Consider the following 25,586-nt stretch of genomic DNA (forward strand, 5'->3'; position numbering starts at 1 on the left):
ATGGTCCGTGGGTAATTAAAGAACAATCCTGTCGAAGTTGTTTTATTTTGTGACATCAGAAAGCAGTAGGACAAGATAACGGTATCTCTGGAAGTGTACATTTCTCAGTTATTAGTTTTCTATCTGAATGTTGTATAAAATGAATGACTAAATATGACACTATTTGTGAAAAGATGTAATGTGATGTTAGTGTCATGTACTTCTAGTAGTAGTGGGTGGAGGGGTCAGGCGCAGAGAGCAGGGTAGTTGATATGTGGAATGTTTATTCCCAAAACCATAGTGTCGGTCAACGCCACACACACGGGCGCAATAAGACCCAGTCCAAAACCACAGTGTCGGTCAACGCCACACACACGGGCACAATAAGACCCAGTCCAAAACCACAGTGTCGGTCAACGCCACACACACGGGTGCAATAAGACCCAGTCCAAAACCACAGTGTCGGTCAACGCCACACACACGGGCGCAATAAGACCCAGTCCAAAACCACAGTGTCGGTCAACGCCACACACACGGGTGCAATAAGACCCAGTCCAAAACCACAGTGTCGGTCAACGCCACACACACGGGCGCAATAAGACCCAGTCCAAAACCACAGTGTCGGTCAACGCCACACACACGGGTGCAATAAGACCCAGTCCAAAACAACAGGACGAAACGGTTCGAGAACAAAATACTTCCACAGAAATCACACACATCAAATAACAGAAAACAAGCCCGCACAAAAGCCGGCGGGCCTACCGGGTTTAAATAACCCAACCCCAGCTAGTAGGCCGGCGACGACGACCGCCGAGTGCCGCCCGAACAGGAAGAGGCACCATCTTCGGCGGGATTCGTGACAGTTAGCCTTCTAAATGAGAAAATTGTTCTTCATATAAAGGTTTTAGCCAAGTCAGTGGCCACTCCCACGTGACCAGACATCACATTAGGCATCCTGGAACCGCCCCTTCTTCCACAGAGTATAAAACCCACCTCCGAAAAAATGTAGATTAGATCAGAAAACATGAAGCGGTGGCTACATGTTGAAATGGTTGGCAACTGTGCCAAAGGACAAGACCAGAGAATGTGGAGATCATTCCCACGTTGAAATGGTGAAGAAATATACAAACGAAAGAACAATTATTCAGACAACCGCTGTTTTAATACTTCAGTCTGGTAAACGCATTTGATCTAAGAACATTTCCGAATGGTAGTCTGAATTATCCATTCTAACAACATACGGCTTTGATCTCCATGACTATCCAGCAGACGGACCGGCAACCGCAGAGAGGGCAACAAAGGCAGACACTTGTAAATATGTAAATTGCAATTTATTTTTGAATAAATTCATGTTCATAGTATTAGCAATTTCTATGAGTGTAGTAATCCTCCATGAGTTTCCCGCTCTTGAGCGGTCCCCACCCCTTTCCTTTGTCTACCAAGCCGTCATATCGGTTTCCTCAGCTAGGGACTTTTTCTTTGTATCATGTTGTAACCAATGTGTGACTATTTGTGTGTGTGTTTATGTAATTCTGTGATTTATTTTAAGTTAGTTAGTAAATAAATAATTAAGCCAATTTGTATGTCGGCGATTCGTGATTCTATGCTGTGGTTCGTGCAGATATCCCAGGGTTTGCTACGTTCAGTAATGAGACTAATGAGGTCAAATTCATTAATAAGCGACTGTTTTGATAAGATATGAAAATATCGGAAGAGTTATATTCAGGAAATTGAAACTCTATAAACAACATGTTCCCGTAGTGCCCCGACTTCCTAGTTAATTAAAGATACATGATTAGTTAAATCGTGTAATTAAATTACACATAGAGTGTCACGCCCTGGTCGAGGTATTTTGTGTTTATCTTCATTTATTTGGTCAGGCCAGGGTGTGGCATGGGTTTTTGTATGTGGTGTGTTTTGTCCTGGGGTTTTGTTAGGTATTGGGTTTGTGGTTTAGTGGGGTTCTCTAGCAAAGTCTATGGCTATCTGAATTGGTTCTCAATCAGAGGCAGGTGATTATCGTTGTCTCTGATTGGGAGCCATATTTAGTCAGCCATATTCTTTGAGTGTTTCGTGGGTGATTGTTCCTGTCTCTGTGTTTGTTTTCACAAGATAGGCTGTATAGGTTTTCGCGTTATGTTTGTTGTTATGTATTTGTTTGTTTGTTCTTCTACATTAAAGAACATGAGTAACCACCACGCAGCATTTTGGTCCGATCCTTGCTACACCTCCTCGTCCGAGGAGGAGATAGAAGAAAGCCGTTACATAGAGAATTGATTTGATATCATACAGTCTTCACATTTAATGATAGTCAACAACACGACACTGCTGACAACCAAATTTCGAAATTGCACCTTATGTACCTATTATTCTAACTCTCAACAGTAAGTTGAGACCCTGAATGCATATAAATATACAGTACCAATCAAAAGTTTGGACACACCTACTCATTCAAGGGTTTTTCTTTACTTTCACTATTTTCTACATTGTAGAATTTGAGTGAAGACATCAAAACTATGAAATAACACATATGGAATCATGTAGTAACCAAAAAAGTGATTCTTCAAAGTAGCCAACATTTGCCTTGACAGCTTTGCACACTCTTGGCATTCTCTCAACCAGCTTCATGAGGTAGTCACCTGGAATGCTGAAACTGGCTCTCATGAGGACCGCCACAGGAAAGGAAGACCCAGAGTTACCTCTGCTGCAAAGGATAAATTCATTAGAGTTAACTGCACCTCTGATTGTAGCCCAAATAAATGCTTCACTGAGTTCCAGTAACATACACATCTCAACATCAACTGTTCATAGGAGACTGCGTGAATCAAGCCTTCATGGTCGATTTGCTGCAAAGAAACCACTACTAAAGGACACCCATAATTAGAAGAGACTTGCTTGGGCCAAGAAATACGAGCAATGGACATTAGACCGGTGGAAATCTGTCCTTTGGTCTGATGAGTCCAAATTTGAGATTTTTGGTTCCAACCGCCATGTATTCGTGAGATGCTGAGTAGGTGAATGGATGATCTACACATCTGTGGTACCCACCGTGAAGCATGGAGGAGGAGGTGTGATGGTGTCGGGGTGCTTTGCTGGTGACACTGTCAGTGATTTATTTAGAATTCAAGGCACACAACCAGCATGGATACTACAGCATTCTGCAGCAATACGCCATCCCATTGGGTTTACGCTTAGTGAGACATCATCATATCATTTGTTTTTCAACAGGACAATGACCCAACATACACCTCACAAGCTGTGTAAGGGCTATTTGACCAAGAAGGAGGAGAGCGATGAAGTGCTGCATCAGATGACCTGGCCTATATAAATATATAAAATAATAAAGGTATTATGATTTGCTTAACACTTTGTTGGTTACTACATGTGTAGGAGGATGAAAAGCAGGTGGAGAAGGAGGTGGAGGTTGAGAAAGAGATGGAGGTGGAGAAGGGTGTGGAGGATTTCATAGTTTTGATGTCTTCATTGCTATTCTACAATGCAGAAAATAGTAAAAATAAAGAAAAACCTTTGAATGTGTACTCTAGGTTTGTCCAAACTTTTGACGTGTACTGTAGATGTTTCTAACCAGTAAAACCTGATCAGAACCCGGACAATGTCCCCATGGAGAAAGAGCTGTTCTCTGAGCCCCTGCCAGAGTCATTGACCACAGCCTATTGTCTGCAGTTCGGCCCCAGTGTAAAATTCATGAGGATCTACAAGAGGGCGTTTGGCCAAGACCACCAAGTGGCCAAGCACAAGCTCCATTGGAGGTCAACAAAGCTCTTTGATGCCACCTATAACATTGAAAACATGAATGCCCTCAACGGCTACATGGAGGTATATTTGAACCTCTACCCGGAGGTGAAGCCGTGGGAGGAGGAAGATCTTCAAGAGGTGGAGCCTCTGGGGAAGGAGTCTCTGTAGGTGAAGGCTCTGGAGGTGGAGAAGGAGGTGGTGGAGAAGGTAGTGGAGAAGGACATGGAGGTGGAGAAGGAGGTGAAGAAGGATGTGAAGGAGGTTGAGAAGTAGGTGAAGGTGGAGAAGGATGTGCAGGAGTTTGAGAAGCAGGTGGAGAAGGAGGTGGAGATGGAAAAGGATGTGGAGGAGGTTGAGAAGTAGGTGGAGAATGACGTGGAGGTGGAGAAGGAGGTGAAGAAGGATGTGGAGGAGGTTGAGAAGGAGGTGGAGGTGGAGAAGGATGTGGAGGAGTGAGAAGTAGGTGGAGAAGGAGGTGGAGATGGAAAAGGATGTGGAGGAGTTTGAGAAGTAGGTGGAGAAGGAGGTGAAGATGGAAAAGGATGTGGAGGAGGTTGGGAAGTAGGTGGAGAAGGAGGTGGAGGTTGAGAAAGAGGTTGAGAAAGAGGTGGAGGGGAAAAGCACGTGGAGAAGGATGTGGAGGAGGTTGGGAAGTAGGTGGAGAAGGAGGTGGAGGTTGAGAAGCAGGTGGTGAAGAAATAAGAAATAAGAAACACCTAGCTACAATTCTTAAAATATTCCAAAAGAAAATGAAATTATCATCATTTACTATGGATGTCTGGTGCGTTCATAATAGATGTGTGTTGTTTAGTTCTTTTTAACACGGATCTTTTCTTTCTGTCTGTCTGTCTGTCCACCCGAAGACAAAAAGAAAACAAAGTGCATCAGGTTTTTCAGGTCCAGGACCAGCTCTTCCAACCTTCCCAAGGATGACAGAGCCCCACCTGAGCTGCCTGCATCTCTCACACACACAGAGCAAAACATTAGATATATTTGCATGAAGCAATACTTGCAATGAAAAAAAATTGAATTGCTTGGAAAATATGAACATTGTGTCCTTGAGCTTTTTTACATGAATATAATCTGATTATTATTACAATTAATGTGTACCAATGCAGTGCATTGAACTTTATTACACCAATGATAGCACCAATTCATTATAATGACGGTGCCATAATATAAACAGGATTTGTAAAAAGTGGCTATAGGGCATTCAAAACAAGCTTACATAGCTCCTTTCTAACACAAGGTTTTTTTCCCAAGTAATACTCCTCTGTAGACGGAAAGTGAAAGATTGTCAAAAAGAGTGAGAGAGTCTTTATCTGTGTTATGGAGCAGTCAGCAGGGACAGGCAGTAGTCAGCAGCACCATTATCTGTTGTCAAACAGGGGCCTCTCTGGGCCCCCATGCACACTGATAAACACAGCCTAGCACATAATCACCTACTAGACACACAGGTCTTCTCAGAACCACATGTCCCAGAGGTGTGTGTGTGCTGCTCAATGTGTGTGTAGTAGTTTTAGTAGTGGGGGAGGGGAGTTTGAGTTGGTTCATGAAGCTGAATGAAGAGGCCAATGTCAGAATGATATTCTGCTGGCACTGTACGCCATAACATGTCAGAGAAACAACAACTCCAATACACTTGAAATGACACGTTCAGTTGTTTTGTGCAAAACAAAGTCCATAACATTCATTAGCTAGAATTACTGTTATCTGTTTGTTGTTCTTTTTCAATTCTCTTTCTCTTTGGAATTGTTTTGCTGGCCATAGATTTCTGCTCAGGATTAAAAAAACAGGGATGGGTAGCGAGGGGGGAGATACCACAACTGTTCATTCACTCTTTCTCCTGGTTAAGAAGAGAGGACTGGAGTAAGAAATGGAGTTGGCATAGAACACACGCACACTCACGCACGCGCACGCGCACGCACACACGCACACACACACACACACACACACACACACACACACACACACACACACACACACACACACACACACACACACACACACACACACACACACACACACACACACACACACACACACACACACACACACACTTATGTCCCACCCCCCAACGGTCATCAGAAGATACATGAACGGAGAAGATTTGAAGTCACGTTCACAACCGAGAGAGAAAGAGGGGGGGGATACGGTTGACGGGTAGAATGGAGAGAGGACATCTGTAAAAAGAAAGTAGGCTACTTGGCAGGTCAAACTGGACAACAGACAGGTGTAACTGTTTTCAGGATGACTGGTCACTTACAGTTTGCAAGAGTCTAACCATTGTGAGATGGTCATGTAAAAGAAAAGACAAACCTCACATTACTGTCACCTCTGTAACCTGTGTGAAGTTGACGTCTAACTGGTCAGATGGCTGGGACACAAGCTGCTGTGCTTCCATCCTTCAGCTCCTTCTCAAACTTTGTTCACTCTCAGGACAATATGAAGGTACGTATTTGTTACTTTTATTTGGTTTCTACATTTTGCCGAAACAATTAAAAGTGTTGTCACTTGTATATCTTTGTTTTAAGAGGGTGAGTCTTGGGGCTAACGGCAGAGTGTCTAAACGCCATCAACTTTTCTTTAAACAAAAATGTTTTGACTCGCAATGAAGAGGCCCTGTGAGCACAGCCTCATATCCCCAACACATTTAATACAATATGTGGATTTTGATTTAAGATCTGTTCAAATATCAAATGGATTTTATTTGGAAAGTTACTACAAAAGTAGGATTTAATTATAAAATAGTTATTTTAATGTGTCAGTGGGTGTTGTTTGGTTATTTCCACATTTATGTGAAGTTAGTAAGAGAGGCTCGATATGAACTGATGTTTTTGTACTGTCACACAAGGAGTGGAAATTTGAGGATGGCGCTCTCAGTCTGGACTCTCAAACCAAGAGGACATCACCTGGCAACACCAGTGACCAGCAGCCAGTTCTTCCTCACCTGGACGATGAAAGTGAAACCTCATGGGACATGGAGTTCTTGTTGTCTGACTGGAGCAGCCCATCACCTGAGCTGAACCCCTCTCTGGACTACAACACTCAGCGTCTTCTTCAACCGGACCAAACTGGACTCTACCATGATGGAGGAGGGATGTTGACGGACCAAATAAGTCCAGACAGGCTTCATACGGGCAGCAGTAGCCTGATGGTTGAGCTGCTCACCCCCTTGGAGACCATTGGTTCAGGCATACCAGAACTTTACAACCAACAGGTTCGCTCATCATCATCATTATCATCATTCCCCATTCAACCGAACGTGGACCAGTATGGTTTCAACCCCGGAGGCAACCAGGAGGGACATGGCAGAGATAGAGCCACTGCTGTCCTCACTAAGGCCAAATCATGGGACTTTGGAATGGGACACTACTACCCCCAACAACACACTTCCATGGTGACGTTTCAAGATGGCAGATTCCTCCAAGCCCCTGTCTCCATGACAACTTCTATGACCTCTGAATTTCGAACCCACCACTACAGCTTCCTCCAAAAATACCCCCACCACCTGGGTCTATACCGCAACCAGAGGGACTACAACCTCCATGGCCACCACCACCAACAAGCCTCCTCCAACCACTTCCCCTACTCCCAGCACCAGCAGCCCCACCTAGCTATCACCTCCTCAGGGGTTCCTCCTGGTGGCTTGGAGGGGAAGAATGGCCGCAGGACTGTGGCGAAGAAGAGAGCTGCTCTACACAGCTGTGAATACTCAGGTTGTAATAAGACCTATACCAAGAGCTCCCACCTCAAGGCTCACCTCCGCACACACACAGGTAAGAATACATCAATTAGAATACGTTGCACAGGTAAGAATACATAAATTAAAATACATTACACGGGTAAGAATGCATCAATTAGAATAAATTGCACAGATAAGAATACAAAGATTAGAATACATCACACAGGTGAGATTAGAACACATTACACAGATAAGAATACAGAGATTAGAATACATTACACAGGTGAGATTAGAACACATTACACAGGTAAGAATACAGAGATTAGAATACATTACACAGGTGAGATTAGAATACATTACACAGGTAAGAATACAGAGATTAGAATACATTACACATGTGAGATTAGAACACATTACACAGATAAGAATACAAAGATTAGAATACATTACACAGGTGAGATTAGAATACATTACACAGGTAAGAATACAGAGATTAGAATACATTACACAGGTGAGATTAGAACACATTACACAGATAAGAATACAGAGATTAGAATACATTACACAGGTGAGATTAGAACACATTACACAGATAAGAATACAGAGATTAGAATACATTACACAGGTGAGATTAGAACACATTACACAGATAAGAATACAGAGATTAGAATACATTACACAGATAAGAATACAGAGATTAGAATATATTACACAGATAAGAATACAGAGATTAGAATACATTACACAGATAAGAATACAGAGATTAGAATACACTACGCAGATAAGAATACAGAGATTAGAATACATGACACAGGTGAGATTAGAATACATTACACAGGTAAGAATACAGAGATTAGAATACATTACACAGGTGAGATTAGAACACATTACACAGATAAGAATACAGAGATTAGAATACATTACACAGGTGAGATTAGAATACATTACACAGGTAAGAATACAGAGATTAGAATACATTACACAGGTGAGATTAGAATACATTACACAGGTAAGAATACAGAGATTAGAATACATTACACAGGTGAGATTAGAATACATTACACAGGTAAGAATACAGAGATTAGAATACATTACACAGGTGAGATTAGAATACATTACACAGGTAAGAATACAGAGATTAGAACACATTACACAGATATTGAGGCATTAATGCATATTCTAGGGATTAGAATACATTATGGATAATAGGCAGAAGAACTGCATGATGGACAACTTCATATGGATGAATAATGATTCATGGTTTTTAGTAGTAATGGCTATTGAATAGAAAAAGTCTAAACGATCCTTGGGACGTCCCAACTCTGACGTCAACCCATTGAAGTTGAAATGTTAAACAGTTAAGGAAAGGGTTAGGTAAGGGTTAAGGTTGGGTTAGGGTATGGACGTCCCAAGGATCTTTGATTGCATTAACCCTATTGAACAGAATACAATTTACACTATGAATTATCAACACATTGTATCAACAGAGGGACTACAGTTGCTGCGGAGTGTTTAAAACAAGTCCCTTATGAGCCAACTGATTTTGACACTGGTTGCTTTTGTGTGCTATTGATTCCCTAGGGGAGAAACCATACCACTGTACGTGGGAGGGCTGTGGGTGGAAGTTTGCCCGTTCGGACGAGTTGACCCGTCACTACCGTAAACACACGGGTCAGAAACCCTACGCGTGTCTGCAGTGTCAGAGAGCCTTCTCCCGCTCAGACCACCTGGCCCTGCACATGAAGAGACACACATGATGAGAGGAGTGGAGGATGGGTATGACTGGGGCTGTGTGAGAACATACACACTAATATGTGTGCACCTGTATACACACACTCTCATTCTGGTTCTCATTCTCTCTCTCTCTCTCTCTCTCTCTCTCTCTCTCATCTCCTATCTCTCTCTCTCTCTCTCGCTCTCTCTCTCTCTCTCTCTCTCTCTCTCATCTCCTCTCTTTCTCTCTCTCTCTTTCTCTCTCTCATCTCCTATCTCTCTCTCTCTCTCTCTCTCTCTCTCGCTCTCTCTCTATCTCTCTTTCTCTCACTCGCACACTAATCTAATCAACACACACACGGTGCACACGCAACTACTAGGCAGAGTAGGGTTATCATGGATGAAGAGGAGACTACTCAAAGACATACAGTGGACACACACACGTTGTCCACACACTATAAACAGCTAAAGTTGGGGTGTAGGGTTTGAGCAGAGCCTGAAGGTAGGGAGGGGCAAGAGACCAGAGGTGACAGAACAGAGTACTCGGGTTGGGGTGTAGGGTTTGAGCAGAGCCTGAAGGTAGGGAGGGGCAAGAGACCAGAGGTGACAGAACAGAGTACTCGGGTTGGGGTGTAGGGTTTGAGCAGACAGACAGTGTCACTGGGGAGTGTCATTCTGGCTGAAACATTGTATAAGGAACTTCATACAAATATGGGTTGTTTCCAAAATCCAACACTATATTTATGGATCTTAATATTTCCTGTAAATTATCTAAAGATATTATTTTTTATTAAGGCTAAGATGTTTCTTGAATTAAGGTTAAGATTTGATTAAGATATCAACTTTTCATGTGGTAAAAGTTACTAGTTTCTTAATTTCATGGAGACAGATCACGTCAACTGAACCACATTGAAAATACACCAAGCAGATCCATTTTGTATCATTTCCAATTGAATAAATGTATTTATTTGCAAGGCTTTTCATATTAATATAATTCATAACTTCATACTTTTTATATCACTTTGGTAATTGAGTGCTTTAAACTTTTCTCAAAGGTTTTATTTGTATAATTTGCTCATTTTAATACATTTATTTGACTCTGCATGATTGAGTTGTTTCTCATTTCTAAGTAAAATGTAAGTTAATTCAATAAATGTGTTCACTTACGAGTGAAGCGCAAATGTATAATTTAACCACTAGATGTCGCTGTTCTATAGGGATATTATGAAGTGATACATTTTTGGGCTTTTTAGTCATTTAACAGACACTTATCCAGAGCAACTTAGTTCATGCGTTCATCTTAAGGTAGGTAAGCCAACCACATATCACAGTCATAGTAAGTCAAACTGTTCCACAATACCAACAAAGTCAGTGATAGTAACAAAAGAGAAGTGCAAGTGTAAGCGCAAGAACGTATACACCGAGTGGACAAAACATTAGGAACAGCTACCTAATGTTGAGTTGCACCCGCAGTTTGCCCTCAGAACAGCCTCAATTCGTCGGGGCATGCACTCTACAAGGTGTTGAAAACGTTTCTCAGTGACGCTGGCCCAAGTTGACTCCGATGCTTCCCACAGTTGTGTCCAGTTGGCTGGATGTCCTTTGTGTGTTGGACCATTCACACACACATCAAATATTTGTTTTTATTTTTTATCATTTAGTATTTTTTTACGAGCCCAACAATGCAGTTCAAGAAATAGAGTTAAGAAAAGATTTACTAAATTAACTAAAGTAAAAAATGTAATAAAAGTAACACAATAAAATAACAGGTTAGTCATGGTAATTTGTACATGTAGGTAGGGGTAAAGTGATTATGCATAGATAATAAACAGCCAGTAGCAGCAGTGTAAAAACAAAAGGGGGGGGGGGGGGGGTTAATGTAAATAGTCCAGGTGGCCATTTGATTAGCTGTTCAGTAGTCTTATAGCTTGGGGGTAGAAGCTGTTGAGGAGCCTTTTGGACCTAGACTTGGCTCTCCAGTACCGCTTGCCGTGGGGTAGCAGAGAGAACAGTTCATGAATTTAGTGACTGGAGTCTTTGACAATGTTTGGGGCCTTCCTCTGACACCGCCTGGTAATAGGTCCTAGATGGCAGAAAGCTTAGCTCCAGTGATGTACTGAGCCGTACTCACTACACACTGTAGCGCCTTGCGGTCGGAGGCCGAGCAGTTTCCGTACCAGGCGGTGATGCAACCGGTCAGGATGTTCTCGATGGTGCAACTTTTTGATTTTGAGGATCTGGGGACCCATGCCAAATATTTTCAGTCTCCTGCGGGCGGGGTGTTGTCGTGCCTCTTCACGACTGTCTTGGTGTGTTTGGACTGTTAGTTTCTAAATATCAGAGTAAGAACTCGACGGACACTATGAAAGCTTAAACCAGGTTTATTCTTCCAGAGGATCGAACAGCTGGACAGACAGAAGACATATTCACACAAGCACTGATATTTAACCCTTTCTCCTATGCTGAGTCTCCTCCTACACATCTGAACAGCCAGTGCATCTCTGTTGCTAGACAGAACCTTAGTGATATCTGTTCTTCCTCACTTCATCTGACCTGATCTCTGCCCCAAAGTGCTCACTCCTCCCTAACTAACGGCTGTCATATTGACTCGTACCAGACTGTGTCTCCTCTCCTCCCATAGATGCCCTGGTGGCTAACAATAACATATCCTGACATAATGTAAACGTTACACATTACCCCTCTCTCCCTCAGTGACATGAATAAATATATTTCATATTCTCAGAACCCAACAGGACCATGATAGTTTGTTGGGGACGTGGACACCAAGGAACGTGAAACTCCCGACTCGCTCCACTACAGCCCCATCGATGTGAATGGGGGCGTGTTCGGCCCTCCTTTTCTTGTAGTCCACGATCAGCTCCTTTGTCTTTCTCACATTGAGGGAGAGGTTATTGTCCTGGCACCACACTACAGGTCTCTGACCTCCTCCCTATAGGCTGTCTCATCGTTGTCGGTGATCAGGCTTACCACTGTTGTGTGGTCAGCAAACTTAATGATGGTGTTGGAATCGTGCTTGGCCACTCAGTCGTGAGTGAACTGGGAGTACAGGAGGGAACTAAGCACACACCCCTGAGGCCCCCCCGCGTTGAGGATCAGCGTGGCAGATATGCTGTTGCCTACCCTTACCACCTGGGGGTGGCCCGTCAGGAAGGCCAGGATCCAGTTGCAGAGGGAGGTGTTTAGTCCCAGGGTCCTTAGCTTAGTGATGAGCTTTGTGGGCACTATGGTGTTGAACACTGAGCTGTAGTCAATGAACAGCATTCTCAAATACAGTTGAAGTCAGAAGTTTACATACACCTTAGCCAAATACATTTAAACTCAGTTTCACAATTCCTGACATTTAATCCTAGTAAAAATTCCCTGTTTTGGTCAGTTAGGATCACCACTTTATTTTAAGAATGTGAAATGTCAGAATAATAGTAGAGAGAATGATTTATTTCAGCTTTTATTTCTTTCATCACATTCCCAGTGGGTCAGACACTCAATTTGTATTTGGTAGCATTGCCTTTAAATTGTTTAACTTGGGTCAAATGTTTCGGGTAGCCTTCCACAAGCTTCCCACAATAAGTCGGGACGAATTTTGGACCATTCCCCCTGACAGAGCTAGTGTAACTGAGTCAGGTTTGTAGGCCTCCTTGCTCACACACACGTCACCTCAGAATTCTCAGTGTTGAGTCAAGGAGGGCACGTTCCCTCAACATGGATGAGTTTGTGAAACATTTAGCCAGTTCTCACCGGAACCGCAGAATTATGCTGTTTTAAATCTACCTAGGATAATTAACTTAGGTGGTCCCTCTGGTCATGATTAAAACCTGCACTGTGTACTAGCTAGTACACTGACATTCTAAAATGATCAATCCAAAGGGTATCATGTCACACAGATTTCATTTGGTCTTGATTAGGCGAATTGTCTTTGCTATTAGTTAACAGAATATATCTGAGCATATCTGAGCATAAATATGATACTGTACGTTTGTAATATTGATGGACACCAAAATTATTTGTATTTTTCAACTCCGTTTCTGCTTGATACCTGGTATGCCAAATTGCAGTGTGTTTTTTGTAAATGTACTATTTTAAATAAATAAACTATGTAATTTATGTAACACACAAATGCATCTCATCTCCTTGGTGCTTGAGCTTCGTTTTCTGAAACTATTTTGGATGTTCTACACTCAGATTATATATTCATGACAACAGAGTGACCTTAAGTCTCTCCAAAATGTGAATACTGTGTGTGTGTGTGTGTGTGTGTGTGTGTGTGTGTGTGTGTGTGTGTGTGTGTGTGTGTGTGTGTGTGTGTGTGTGTGTGTGTGTGTGTGTGTGTGTGTGTGTGTGTGTATGTGTGTGTGTGTGTGAGAGAGAGAGAGAGAGAGAGAGAGAGAGAGAGAGAGAGAGAGAGAGAGAGAGAGAAAGAAAGAAAGAAAAATAAAGAAAAATAAAGAAAGAAAGAAAGAAAGAAATTGAGCTTCAGTTCCAAGGTAGAGACACTAACTATTCATGCTAAAGAATTCTAGTGAAGTAACCCTTTTGGACCACACTATCTGTCACATTGAAGAACTCTGGGTTAAGTCAATTATCACTTCTATCTCTAATCAGCAATCATAGGATTCATTCATGCTCCTTAGATGCCAGGTTAGGGTTACACACACTCATTTTATGTCATGGTCAATGGACCCCCCTTCCCACCCGAACTCTAGTTCCACCACTGCATATCAAGTACATCCCTTCTTAGTTGGTTTGATTGGTTGTACTTCGAGTATCTAAGTGGTAAAACAGAGGTGTAATGGTATGAAGCACAAAGACATGGCAGTAGAGAACGTGGTGTAGCCTCCACTTCCTATAGTGGAGAAGTTGATGTTCTTGCCCGAGACGCGCCAGCCCACCACGACGGTTACCAGCACCGCCAGGTTCCTCTCGCCGGCCAACCATCTCCTTGCCGTATACTCGGTGGTCATCACAGCCACCGTATCAGCCGTACCTTCATGGGCCATTAGGACGGTGGCCTCCTGGGAGCTGTTGTTGTGGACGAGCACAACGGGGGCGTTGAATATCTTTTCCTTGAAGGTGCAGTTGCCACGCTGCAGCAGGGCCACCCAGTGTCCTGTCCGGGGGGAACCAGTAAGTGTGTTTAGGGGTCACAGCCCTGGCGTTCCACCACTCCATGATTCGGTGCAGGTGCAATCGCGATTCCTTTCCGCTTCAATTGTGGTGAATTGTAGCCATACAAGCCATCGTCCTTGGTTGCAGTTTGAGTTGGATTGCCTATGGTGTCAAGTACGGTGGCATTGACCGCAGCCCTAACATAGTCTCCCTTGCTGATGGGCAGAACTAGCACCAACAAGAGAATGGGGAGATAGCTGCATTGCATTGCTGCGGTCCACATCTGGGCATCTGCTGAATGTGATGGGGCCCATGGACTTGACTGTGTTTGCTGTTGGTCAGATGGTGTTATTCACAGAGCGGTTGTGTTCTGTTCTACTGGCAGGCAGGCAGGAGGGATGAGAGAGAGAGAGAGAGAGAGAGAGAGAGAGAGAGAGAGAGAGAGAGAGAGAGAGAGAGAGAGAGAGAGAGAGAGAGAGAGAGAGAGAGAGAGAGAGAGAGAGAGAGAGAGAGAGAGAGAGAGAGAGAGAGAGAAAGGGGATCTCTTTACATAACCCAGCCGCACTGTGGTGATTCACCCACATTATGTCAGATGGAGCTCATCACTATGTTTGTTTATCTCTCTCTCTCTCTCTCTCTCGCTCTGTCTCTTTGTCTCTATGACTCTCTTTTTCTCTCTCTCGCTTAATCTCTTTTTCTCTCTTTCCCTCCGTCAATCTTTCTTTCTCTCACACGCCCACTCTCATTCGTACAGACTATGTTGTCTCTCACCGTCATAACAGACCACATTTGATTCCAAATCCACATGATAATGTGATCTAAAACTCACATCTGTCTGTTTGTTCACATACCGGGTTTCGGGTTTCGACAAAACGCCACACAAACACATCTCATCATATTCGGATCACAGTTTGAACACAAGCATGGATTTAAATATTTTTTTATAAACAGTGTTTTTATTTATTTAAAAGGGTCAGTGAACTGACATCCAAGCTTCATCATATTGATGATTACTACTCATAATGGGCACAGTGTGATATTGACAGAACATCAAGGGATAAGAAGGCTGATGTCTGTATTTGTACCTGTTTGTTGTTGTAGGAGAGATGCGGACCGGAGCATGTAGGCCTTAGTTAGAAGCAGGGTCAGGGGTGAAGCAAGGTCAAAGTTGATGCAGGTTCAGGCTATCTATTTCCATAGATTTATAGGTAGGCCTAAGTGGACTGATGTCAAAGCCAGATATCTAGTCTTGTGCTACATTGGAAAAGCACACATACTCTAGGCAGTAGGCCTACATACAGTAGGCAGTAGGCCTACATACAGTAGGCCTAATACAAACATTTGCCCACTCAAAAAAGTCCCCCACTCATGATGATGCATGATCAATGATTACACTGGACGCACTGTCTCAAGGACATAAACTGTTGGTATTTGCCAAATGGTGCAATGTTGACATAGCACCCAGGGATGAGAAGGCTGACCTCAGTATGTGTACCTGTTGGTTACTGTTGGTTACTGTAAGAGCCAGGGTTGGAGTCAATTCAAATTGAAGTAATTTAATTCAGGAAATTATTTGAATATAAACTTCGTAAATTAAACAACTTTTTTAATAAATAGCTTATCCTTTTCAGTTGTTTGACAAATCATTGAAAATAAATGCACTTTTTTTCCATTATTGAATTTGAATTTCAGTTTACTTCCTGAATGTGCTCAACCCTGGTAGGACTGATGCTAACCTAAGAGAGTGAAGCTGGGCCAAGGGTTGAGGCAAGGTAAGAGTTGAGTTAGGGTGAGGCACAGACACAGACACAGACACCCTGGCATGAGAACTGATGAAAGAGTTCCAAGTGTTCTGTTGGAACCCAAACATTCCAAATGTTCTGAGGGTTCTGTTGGAACCCAACCCCCTACAGATGTGTTGAGCTGGGCAGAGAATAAATAATTCATCATCGTATTATCTCATGTTACGGCCCTGTCATTGATAGTCATGTAGTGTAAGACTCTCTGAGGATAAAACCGAGGGAAGGAGGGATGGAAGGAGAGAGGAGGAATGGAGGGAGGCAGAGAGGGATTTAGGAGGTAGTTTGAGAACAGAGGCTGTGTCATGGCCCATAATGCCACCTTTTCCCTGCACCCTCCCTTCTCTCTTTTTCTCTCATTATCTCTCAAACAAACAAAAAAATGAAACGAAAAAAGAGAAGAAAATCACACATGTACACACACACACGTGCACACACACACACAAACCAACACGCGCCACGAGGGGTGATGTAAGGGAAAACTTGGAACTCAGTGTCCCAACAGACTCTATGCATACTGCCCCTCAAAGGAATGAATACATGTATTCAACTCTCTTTCTCTGTCTTTCTCTCTCACTCTGCACAAAGAATCTGCAGAAAGGGGAAAACAAGTGACAATTCTCCCTGGTGTTCTTGGAGAATCATCCTACCCTAACCCTAGCTTCATGTTCACACCTCGGTTTAACCCTGACCCCAGCCATTTCCCTAACCCTAACCCTAGCCTCAGCCCTAACCCTCAACCCTCAACCCTTAACCCTTCCTGTCAAACGTATTCCTTTTTCTGTTTTCCTTCCTCAAACAGAATACAGTACATTAACACTAGTTAGGTAACTAAATGAATGAAACATGTTTTCAAATCAAATCACATGTTATTGGTCACATATACATATTAGGAGATGTTATTGGTCACATATACATATTAGGAGATGTTATTGGTCACATATACATATTAGGAGATGTTATTGGTCACATATACATATTAGGAGATGTTATTGGTCACATATACATATTAGGAGATGTTATTGGTCACATATACATATTACGAGATGTTATTGGTCACATATACATATTAGGAGATGTTATTGGTCACATATACATATTAGGAGATGTTATTGGTCACATATACATATTAGGAGATGTTATTGATCACATATACATATTAGGAGATGTTATTGGTCACCTATACATATTAGGAGATGTTATTGGTCACATATACATATTAGGAGATGTTATTGGTCACATATACATATTAGGAGATGTTATTGGTCACATATACATATTAGGAGATGTTATTGGTCACATGTACATATTAGGAGATGTTATTGGTCACATATACATATTAGGAGATGTTATTGGTCACATATACATATTAGGAGATGTTATTGGTCACATATACATATTAGGAGATGTTATTGGTCACATGTACATATTAGGAGATGTTATTGGTCACCTATACATATTAGGAGATGTTATTGGTCACATATACATATTAGGAGATGTTATTGGTCACATATACATATTAGGAGATGTTATTGGTCACATATACATATTAGGAGATGTTATTGGTCACATGTACATATTAGGAGATGTTATTGGTCACATGTACATATTAGGAGATGTTATTGGTCACATATACATATTAGGAGATGTTATTGGTCACCTATACATATTAGGAGATGTTATTGCAGGTGAAGTGAAATGCTTGCCACAGCAAAATGCTTTCCGTTACCCATTGGAACATGATGTACCTCATGTCACATACAGTACATCGCCTACTGCTACACTTCCTGGAAACGCTACACTTCCTGGAAACGCTACACTTCCCTCGCTGAGCACTGTAGTTAGAGTCACAGTAAAACCTTTTTTTTTTAAACTCAATATCAAATCATTTCTGGGTGACAATGAAGTACCTTACTGTGATTGTTTTTAATAAAACATTATCGAAAAGAAACAAAAATAGCTTCTTAGCAAAAAGCAATTTCTCAAGCAAGAATTTAGCTTGGACTGTCTGAGAGTGGTCTGAGTGAGGGGCCTAATTGGAGGAGCCTAGTGGTAGGGGATATGCAACCTGACACCAGCTGTTATTGGCAGAGAGGAGGGCAAACTTTCTTTGTTATTGGTCTATTAACTTACACCGCCTGGTGATGTAACCAAAACCCCACCCAGGCAAAACAAGCTGACTTTTCAAACAGCTAAATGGGCAGTATCATTCATTTCACAATTTATTATACCAACCTCATAGTGGGGAAATATTTATAAAACACAGGCAAATCAACATTTTCACTGAACTGGCCCTTTAATTGCATCCAAACAGCACCAACAATGGGAGACTGAGTTGACTAAAAGCTCACTTATCAAATATGTATCCTTTAAATATTTTTACTCTGGGTTCTAAGTACTTCCAACGCCTGCAAGTATCAAGGGGCATTATAAGAGCATCTACGGCACTACTTTCTCGCAAGTGTCCACTGTCCTGGCCTACAGAGGCTAGTTGCCAGGCAACCCCAGTCTGTAAGAGGATCAGTACTAGGAAGTGACGGGAAGTTGTTTACTAGTTGTCCTAGTGTGACCTGACCCAGATCATTGGAGAGTTGCTGGACGGGTATGGCAGAGCTTAGAAACAATAACAACAACTGTTTGAATGCAGGATAAGGGACAGGCATAGCTTTCTCTTTGGGGTTTTAGGCTGGGTATCTGTATACTGCTGACGTGAAAACTGATGACGTAAAAAGGGCTTTACAAAATACATTTCATTGATTGACTGAAAGGAAAATAGATTTTTGGGTAAAACATTTTTACACTAGATCCTATCATCAAATAGAGATATACTGTGTGTGCATCAAATCATATTTTGTTTTGTGAAATATCACTCTTTCAACACTAGTAGTTCCTGTACTGCACCAGTCAGTCTACTGTAGCAATGCAAAGTTACCATGTTATGTTACCCCTCCATATGTTATGTCACATCATGGTCATGTTATGATGACAACAGACCTCTGATGTCATGTTATGAAGACAACAGGCCTCTGATGTCATGTTATGATGACGTCACAGACACTACAGAACCAGCAGCACAGCCCGAGGAAGGTTCTATGGACTCCTGAGAATGTGCTGAGTATGTACACACACACGCACGCACGCACACACACACACACACACACACACACACACACACACACACACACACACACACACACACTCTCTCTCTCCATCCAGAGGAATGTTCTAGACTTCTGACAATGCCATAAGTATGCATTGTACCCCGCATTCACTCTCTCTCTGCCGCTCTCCCGTCCCTCCTAAAAGTAGGCCATCTATATCCATTGGACCGTTGATTTCTCTCTTCACAGACGTACACGCTTACATAAGTACTCAGGCACGGTGGATTACGCAACATATACCCCCCACCCCTTCTACCCCCTTCCTCACACACAGACACATGTCACCCTTGCGCATATATACACAAACCCTCCTTAATATTTCAACAACCCTCCGTCACTGAACATCTATAAAAAGATGTGTACACTGCATTATTAAATGGAGCCAATTCAGAAATGCAAACATGTAGTGTATTCAAGTTTTAAAAAGGCTTATAAAGTTTGAAACCCCACTTTAACATTTCAAACTTGATTTGCCCTAACAAAAAATTTATCAACAACGTAATATTTCACATTTCCTGTTTGGCAAAAGGGGGTGTAATTCAATATTAGGAAGGTGTTCCTAATGTTTTGTATGCTCAGTGCAGGGGTGTCCAACTCATTCCATGGAAGGCCTAGTGTCTGCTGGTTTTTGGTTTTTCCTTTCAATGAAGACCTAGACAACCAGGTGAGGGGAGTTCCTTACTAACCAGTGACCTTAAGTGATCAATTAAGTCTAAGGGAGGAGCGAAAACCTGCAGACACTCAGCCCTCCGTGGAATGAGTTTGACTCAGTGCATTTTCCTGCTGTAAGAAACTGGTCAAACTAAGATAGCAGATCTGTATAGCATGGATGGTTTCCTTGGCAATACTAAAATAGTCATGGACTTGGATTCGGTCATTTTTTAAATGATTATGTTGTTTGACAGATTGTTGTTTTTGCAGAAGGGAGACAATAGCGTGTATGTCAGGGATATTTGAGGATATAGAGGGTGTTCGTAGGAAACTATGAATGAGAGAGAGGGGGAGGGGGGGGGGTCGGAGAAGAGACGTTTTGTTGACCCCTATTGTTCAGGGCGTGCCACACAACTCATTTAGACAGAGTACAGCCTTAGTGTGATCCTGGCACAATGCTGATTACATCCATTGTAATCCAATCTGGCTACCGTCCAGAGAACATTAGATAAACATTCCAGAACAGTGCAGAGAACGTTTGATGAAAATTCCAGAATGGATGGGGGCGAGGAAGATAAGGGGGTACATAATCCACAATGAAAAGGCTTTACATTTTGATACTGTAGGACTATGGTATTTTAAATCCCTTTTCTATGGTACACAACCCATAGACGGTGTATGGCGGTCAATAATAAGCCCATACTTCAGGCTCTTTAGACCAAGTTCTGCTCTAATTTGCATACGTCTTGTTGAATCCTCCTATTGTCTGTGTTCAATGGCCTTTTATAAACTGGCTGGTTCCAGCCCTGAATGCTGATTGGCCGATAGCCATGGTATATGAGACAGTATAATCTACTTCTATGGTGGGTATGATCTTTCTCAGAAGAGCTTTGGACAAAAGAGGTTCTAGACAGTTTGGGTTAGTTTGGACAATGTTACTCTATTCTTGGAGGACATCTCATGACAATTTTCCATCCCAGTTCCTGGTATAATTAGAATAGGATCTCTCTCTCTGTACTCAATATGTGGAGAGTCACCTTAGTGTGAGGACAAAGGCAATATTGTTTCCTGAGCTTGTTATTCAGCAGAAAATCTTTTTATCCTGCAGTGATTTTTTTCACACAAACATAATTTCAATCAGACTTTGTTCCAGTTGTTACATGGTTCTTCGCTGGTAAGACCATCTGGCTAGTGGTTGTGACTGCTACAGGCCTGTTGGTGGGTGTGAAAAACAATCAAGTTTATATGTTACCCCTGCCTTTGCGGTTCGTATCCTATCCTAACTCCCATACATAAAGTCAGTGTATCGCATGTGGTGGATAGATTACTCAGATACTAATATAGGCTAACATGAATATGTAAACTGTACATTGATCAATAAACAAGTTATGCTTTTTCTCTCTCACACACACACACAAACGCCCACTCGCTCTCTCTCTCTCTCTCCTCCCCACAGTGGTTAGCCAGAGTAAATGTTAGTGTTGTTACTCAAACTCTCATAATGTGAACTTTGGCTCCCTGTCCAACTCCAGGATAAGGATTAGTATAAAGAGCTCTAGTGCAGGCGAGTAGAGTGTTGTAGAGAGAGATGCAGGAGAGAGATGCAGGGAGAGAAAGAGGGAGAGGGGGTGAGGAATGAGGGGAAAAACAGAGAGAGATAGCGGGATGCAGGGAGAGAAAGAGAGAGAGGGGGTGAGGGATGAGGGGAAAAACAGAGAGAGATAGCGGGATGCAGGGAGAGAAAGAGGGAGAGGGGGTGAGGGATGAGGGGAAAAACAGAGAGAGATAGCGGGATGCAGGGAGATGGGAAGGGAGAGGGGGTGATGATAGGGGTAAGGGAAAGAGAGGGATGGATGGAGGGAGAGTCAAGTTATATTTGTCACATGCGCCGAATACAACAGATGTAGACTTTAGCATGAAATGCTTACTTACAAGCCCTTTCCCAGTGAGCATTTTTACAGTGAGTATTAGGGTCAGGAGAAACAGAGAGCGAGAGAGAGAGATGGAAGGAGAGAAATAGGGGGTGAGGGGATGAAGGTAAATAGATGGTGTGATAGTTCAGGTTAGGAGAAACAGAGAGAGAGAGAGAGAGAGAGGGATGGATCCGGAGAGAACGAGAGAGGGATGAAGAGAGAGAGAGGGATGGAGAGAGAGAGGGATGGATCCGGAGAGAACGAGAGAGGGATGACGAGAGAGAGAGGGATGGATCCGGAGAGAACGAGAGAGGGATGAAGAGAGAGAGAGGGACGGATCCGGAGAGAACGAGAGAGGGATGAAGAGAGAGAGAGGGATGGATCCGGAGAGAACGAGAGAGGGATGCTAACCACGAGTCATACAAGACTTTCCAACTCCCCTCAAAGCTAATGTACACTTTGATTTGCTGTACGACTGTGTGTGTGTGTGTGTGTGTGCGTGTGTGTGTGTGTGTGTGTGTGTGTGTGTGTGTGTGTGTGTGTGTGTGTGTGTGTGTGTGTGTGTGTGAACCTATCTCCTTGGTTTGAGGACCTTACTGTGCAAACATGCTTCAGTACACATCCCCCGCCCCCCGACCCCAACACACACTCTGTAGTTGTATTGACCTGTGATTACATACCACTATCGCAACGTTACCTAACTTAACCTCAGTGTTAATGTACACACGTGCTGTACTTTGAACAGATAGCTTTTTAGGTAGGGTACAAAGTCAAACGCATAGTACACACTGTGGACTATCCTTCATCTCAGTTCTTCCTATCATAGCATTAAGAATGTATCCACAAAGAACGCTTATGTGTGTTTTAAATGGCACCCTATTCCCTATATAGTGTACAGGACTCTAGTCAAAAGCTGTGCACTATATAGGGAATAGGGTGCCATTTCAGATGCAACCATGGTCTATACACTTTAAATAGCATTGAGTGCTCTATTACTCCCAATCAGACCATTAAGACACAATTTTCTAATTTTATTAGGATCCCCATTAGCTGTTCCAAAGGCAGCAGCTACTCTTCCTGGTGTCTCCACAAAACATGACATAATACAGGACATTAATGGACAAGAACATCACAAGGACAGAGCTACATACATTTTAAATACATGAATAGAGGATACAGGATATACTGATTTCCTGTCCAGTGGGATCAACAGTGTGCTATTTTCACACCAAGCCGGTAATACCAGGAAGACCCTTATCAACACATCAACACTCCGTGTGGTTAGGAAACCACTGACAGATAAGATAACAAGAATTACTCATTGAATTTGCTGTGTGTAGTATATCAGTTGTGGTTTGTTGTTGTTGTTGTTGCTGCTGCTGCTGTTGTTGTTGTTGTTGTTGTTGTTGTTGTTGTTATTGTTGCTGCTGACTCACGTAGCCAAAGTAGTTGACCCTGAGGGATAAATAACGTTTTTTAAATTCTCATTGGACTAAACTACAAAACGGAAGTTTTTATTTCATTTTTTTAGGGAGTAGATAGATTGTGGCTTCCATCAATGTAATTATCTGCATAATTTGTGTGTTTGTGTCATGAAGCTGGTTGAGAGAATGCCAAGAGTGAGCAAAGCTGTCGTCAAGGCAAAGGGTGGCTACTTTGAAGAACCTAAAATCTAAAATATATTTTGATTTGTTAAAAAAAAAAAAAATACAAAACAAAACAATAGCCTAAAAAATGAACAACTCTTACAAATCAAGTACAAAGACAACTTTTGTCTTTAAGACAGCCAACCCGAGCCGCCTGCACGCCAGACCTCCACCAGTCTAGTCAATAACTCAACTCTTTGCCCAACACAACTTCCTTCCCGTCTTTTTTGGGGGGAAAACAAGAGTTGAATGAAAACACACATACACACATAACACACAGAAACAGTACACCCTCCATATAATTCATATCACAGGCCTAATAGTACTGTAGAGCTCTTTTTACTTGCACACAATATAGCTGGGTCACCCCGTCCCTAGGGGTCCTCGGCCCTGTAACGCCCCAAACCAACACACCCCACTCAGCTTTCAGGTGTGTTAGGCCAAGGCCGGAGTGACAACAGTACAACAGACCCCCAGGGCCAGAACTGAGCAGCCCAGCAGCTAGGGATTGCCTAAATGGGTATCTCCCCTGACATGGGCATGTTTTCAATACAGACTCCTTTTGTCGTACAGTATTCCATATAAGGCATTCAGACCTTATGAAAGTTGCACAGTATACCCTTAGTCTTAAAACAATTCTAGTGAAACTGTACATAACTTGACATTTCTTCCATGCATTGTGGGAGGATAACCAACCTTCCAATTAATGGCAATGCATGTATTAGCCACTATAAATGCTGGGTTACAAAGTTTCTTCTGATAACAGTATCAACATTTCGAAGCAAACAAAAGCAGGAAAAAGGGAGAATCTGTAGACATACTGAGATAAAAGAACGTACTCTTTGCCATAAATTCCTTCACAAGATCACAGCATATGAAAATATGTCACCCTTTTGTGCTTTACGCCTCCAGCAGAATAATACAATTTCTGAGTGCAGGATATTCAGATTCACTGGCATGTAAACTCAGCAGACAGGACCCTGTCTTTCAAAGATAATTCGTAAAAATCCAAATAACTTCACAGATCTTCATTGTAAAGGGTTTAAACACTGTTTCCCATGCTGGTTCAATTAACCATAAACAATTAATGAACATGCACCTGTGGAACGGTCGTTAAGACACTAAAAGCTTACAGACGGTAGGCAATTACGGTCACAGTTATATAAACTTAGGACACTAAAGAGGCCTTTCTACTGACTCTGAAAAACACAAAAAGAAAGATGCCCAGGGTCCCTGCTAATCTGCGTGAACGTGCCTTAGGCATGCTGCAAGGAGGTATGAGGACTGCAGATGTGGCCAGGGCAATAAATTGCAATGTCCGTACTGTGAGACGCCTAAGACAGCGCTACAGGGAGACCTGTCCTCACAGTGGCAGACCACGTGTAACAACACCTGCACATGATCGGTACGTCCGAACATCACACCTGCGGGACAGGTAAAGGATGGCAACAACTGCCCGAGTTACACCAGGAATGCACAATCCCTCCATCAGTGCTCAGACTGTCCACAATAGGCTGAGAGAGGCTGGACTGAGGGCTTGTAGGCCTGTTGTAAGGCAGGTCCTCACCAGACATCACCGGCAACAACGTCGCCTATGGGCACAAACCCACCGTCGCAGGACCAGACAGGAATGGCAAAAAGTGCTCTTCACTGACGAGTCACGGTTTTGTCTCACCAGGGATGATGGTCGGATTCACGTTTATCATAGAAGGAATGAGCGTTACACCGAGGCCTGTACTCTGGAGCGGGATCGATTTGGCGGTGGAGGGTCCGTCATGGTCTGGGGAGGTGTGTCACAGCATCATTGGACTGAGCTTGTTGTCATTGCTGGCAATCTCAACGCTGTGCGTTACAGGAAAGACATCCTCCTCCCTCATGTGGTACCCTTCCTGCAGGCTCATCCTGACATGACCCTCAAACATGACAATGCCACCAGCCATACTGCTCGTTCTGTGCGTGATTTCTTGCAAGAGAGGAATGTCAGTGTTCTGCCATGGCCAGCGAAGAGCCCGGATCTCAATCCCATTGAACACGTCTGGGACCTGTTGGATCGGAGGGTGAGGGCTAGGGCCATTCCCTGCAGAAATGTCCGGGAACTTGCAGGTGCCTTGGTGGAAGAGTGGGGTAACATCTCACAGCAAGACCTGGCAAATATGGTG

At 42.8% G+C, this 25,586-nt stretch overlaps 1 protein-coding gene and 1 long non-coding RNA gene across 3 annotated transcripts; both read left to right on the forward strand.

Moving 5' to 3' along the window:
* Positions 1 to 3,934: 3,934 nt before the first annotated feature.
* Positions 3,935 to 4,779, forward strand: LOC118938539. The gene is made up of 2 exons (XR_005035757.1): positions 3,935 to 4,004; positions 4,599 to 4,779. It is a non-coding gene; the product is annotated as an uncharacterized LOC118938539 (long non-coding RNA).
* A 1,050-nt stretch (positions 4,780 to 5,829) lies between these two features.
* LOC110515910 (Krueppel-like factor 1) lies at positions 5,830 to 10,307 on the forward strand. 2 transcript variants are annotated; one of them, XM_036940300.1, is made up of 3 exons: positions 5,830 to 6,186; positions 6,590 to 7,514; positions 8,993 to 10,307. In XM_036940300.1, exons 1-3 carry the CDS (start codon positions 6,109 to 6,111, stop codon positions 9,175 to 9,177), a joined length of 1,188 nt encoding a protein of 395 aa, XP_036796195.1. In that variant the 5' UTR covers positions 5,830 to 6,108; the 3' UTR covers positions 9,178 to 10,307. The 2 variants fall into 2 exon arrangements, with proteins under 2 accessions (XP_036796195.1, XP_036796196.1); XM_036940301.1 differs by having other exon boundaries at positions 5,842 to 6,186; positions 9,002 to 10,307.
* Positions 10,308 to 25,586: the final 15,279 nt, after the last annotated feature.

Source organism: Oncorhynchus mykiss, chromosome 13 (genome assembly GCF_013265735.2).
Source record: "Oncorhynchus mykiss isolate Arlee chromosome 13, USDA_OmykA_1.1, whole genome shotgun sequence".
NCBI lineage: Eukaryota > Metazoa > Chordata > Actinopteri > Salmoniformes > Salmonidae > Oncorhynchus > Oncorhynchus mykiss.